General features: G+C 39.0%; 1 protein-coding gene across 4 annotated transcripts in view; it reads left to right on the top strand.

Moving 5' to 3' along the window:
• Positions 1–2,657, top strand: part of LOC109514751 (diacylglycerol kinase zeta) — a 67,793-nt gene that overhangs the window by 34,119 nt on the left and 31,017 nt on the right. For all 4 annotated transcript variants that reach the window (XM_019868111.1, XM_019868110.1, XM_019868108.1 and 1 more), the window contains 2 exons: positions 264–342; positions 1,625–1,680. In XM_019868111.1, coding sequence (XP_019723670.1) covers positions 264–342; positions 1,625–1,680 — 135 coding nt within the window. The remainder of the gene's footprint in view (positions 1–263; positions 343–1,624; positions 1,681–2,657) is intronic.

The following is a 2,657-nucleotide window of genomic DNA, read 5'->3' on the forward strand; positions in this document are numbered from 1 at the left end:
ACTCACTTGGAAATAAGAAAGTAACTTGAGGTTATTTTCTGTCATCTTGCAATTTGCTGGCTCTACGAGCCAATCGTGAGAATGAGTATCATTCATCCGGTAGAAGAGAAATATTGTTTTCATTCGTCATGGCCGGCTGGATGTCTTGAAATATTGATTGGGTATATAAAATACAGAGATTAAAGTTTTTTTTTCCCTTTGTGTTTTATTGTACACCACAATGACAGTAAGTATTCATTTCTATTGTGTGTATGCTCCCTCAGCTTCCCCTGGACGTGTTCAACAATTACTTCAGCCTTGGCTTTGATGCACATGTAACCCTCGAGTTTCATGAGTCACGAGGTATGTTGCCAACTGAAACACTTGAGTCTTTTTTTTTTTTTTTTTTTCTTAGCCCAAAAGAACTCTGAAGCTAATTTGATGACGGATGCGTGAATCACTGTTTGGGCTGCGCAATATATCAAAAAATATATATATTGTCATTGCGATCATGACTCGTGCAATATGCTTTTCGCAAGGACGTGCAATAAGTTTCATATTGAATTATCTGCTTTTATCTGACTTGGACCGATCCCATGCAAGCTTAAGTGCACATCACCATAAATAGGAAAACTGTTTGGTATCTTGGGGCCTTACTACCACTAAGTCTGTCCTCAATATTCCCTATATAATGCTTTATACAGAGATGACGCCATTTTGCATGGTAGTCAGAATGTCCAGAGAGAGAAAAAAATGTAGCACACTCAAAATTACCCACAATGCACTTGGAAAAGTAGTGAATATCGATGGTCACTCAACAGGTTAATGTAGACCACAATTGATCTTAACAAGCAGGCGCATCATGACAGGTACGGCCGTTACATGATATGCGACGAGGAGCACGCAGTTAGCTGGCTGGTCCGAATCGCCAAATAGTATGATGGAAATATTTATTTCATTATACCATAAAAATGTATTTTACACCCAAATCGCATTTCAAATGTTTTTTCAATGTCATGCAGCCATAATCACCATAGTCATGTTCGAGAAATGCAAAGAGGGAACGTGACTGATGGGGTAAGAGTGCCCCCTAGCGGCTGCATTTATCGAATTCCGGGACTCTGATTGCTACATTCATTCATGATTCTAATTGTGTGTCTTGCTTGAAGTACTTGATGAAATATTCATTCATTCATTTATTCATTTTCCGATCCGCTTTATCCTCACGAGGGTCGCGGGGGGGTGCCGGAGCCTATCCCAGCTGTCTTTGGGTAGTAGGTGGGGTTGCCAGCCAATTGCAGGGCACATGGAGACAAACAACCAGCCGCACTCACATTCATACTTCGGGACGATTTAGAGTGGTCCATTAACCTGCCACGCATGTTTTTGAAATGTGGGAGGAAAACGGAGTGTCCGGAGAAAACCCACGCAGGCACAGGGAGAACATGCAAACTCCACACAGGAAGGCCGGAGCCCGAATCGAACCCTGCACCTCTGCACTGAGAGGTTGACGCACTAACCACTGGACCACCGTGCCACCCTTGATGAAATATAATTAATTCATTTTTCATTTTCTTTATTTGTTTAACCTATTTTGTATCCGATGACTTTTTTCCCCTAATATGAATGTTTGTCATTGTTTTAGAAGCCAACCCAGAGAAGTTTAACAGTCGTTTCAGGAATAAGATGTTCTATGCTGGGGTGAGTGCAAACAATCTGTCAAATTGTCAAATGCTTTTTACAATACAATACAATACAATACATGCTGATTTATATAGCGCTTTCACAACAGTTTTGTTAAACTCATCATTTTAAAGGAAAATCTTTACCACACATTTCTAGTTTGTCAAGTTAGAGGCTGAAGTAAACTTCTACTACATTATACTATACTACAGCATACTCTACTATTCCATGTTTCTCCTTTTTTCCCAACCCTTATATAATGTACATCACAGTTAAAACCATTCCTAACTTCAAGACAACCTTTTACTTCTGATTTGTGTGAACTGAATTGCTGCCCATTTGAATGATGCGTGACAGCCGCCATAAGCATTTAAGCAAGATGAAAGTACAACTTAGCTTAGGGTGAGTCATAGCAGCTCTGTTGGGTCCACAGCTTTCGGTATGTCTCCTCAGCAGAGTTATAGAGTTATTAAGGTACTTCATGTGCTAAACATGACAGTCAGTGCGGTTGGTTTGTGCATTTCCACATAGAATAATATTCTCTGCTGTGCAAATTTTTTGTCACTTTATTACTTGCTTCAGGGTAATTTTGACTGCAACAAGACTGTATCCGGTAGCCTTAATAATATCAATGTTTTTATTGTCTTTGTAAAAGATACATCAAAATTGTTGTGAATTCTCTACGGTGCTATTTAAAAAAAAAAAAATCACATTTTAGCAATAAACATTAAAAGCACACGCTGTAAGTAAGAGGATCATGTTTGCTTAGAGTGTCTAAAAATGAAGTTGTTTGAGTTTATCATATGGAGGCGACTCTGGCGTTGCCTTGGCAACCACATTGATGTATTGATTTTAGCTTTAAAAAAAAGAAGAAAAACAGGGTCAAATCAATAGGATGCTGTTCAAGTTTAATGAGGAGTGGAGCATCTCCATTGCCATGGTGACCCACGACCATCATCTGCTTTAGTGGGCTATATATATATATATATATATAT

Source organism: Hippocampus comes, unplaced genomic scaffold (genome assembly GCF_001891065.2).
Source record: "Hippocampus comes isolate QL1 unplaced genomic scaffold, H_comes_QL1_v1.1 scaffold157, whole genome shotgun sequence".
NCBI classification, from domain to species: Eukaryota; Metazoa; Chordata; class Actinopteri; order Syngnathiformes; family Syngnathidae; genus Hippocampus; species Hippocampus comes.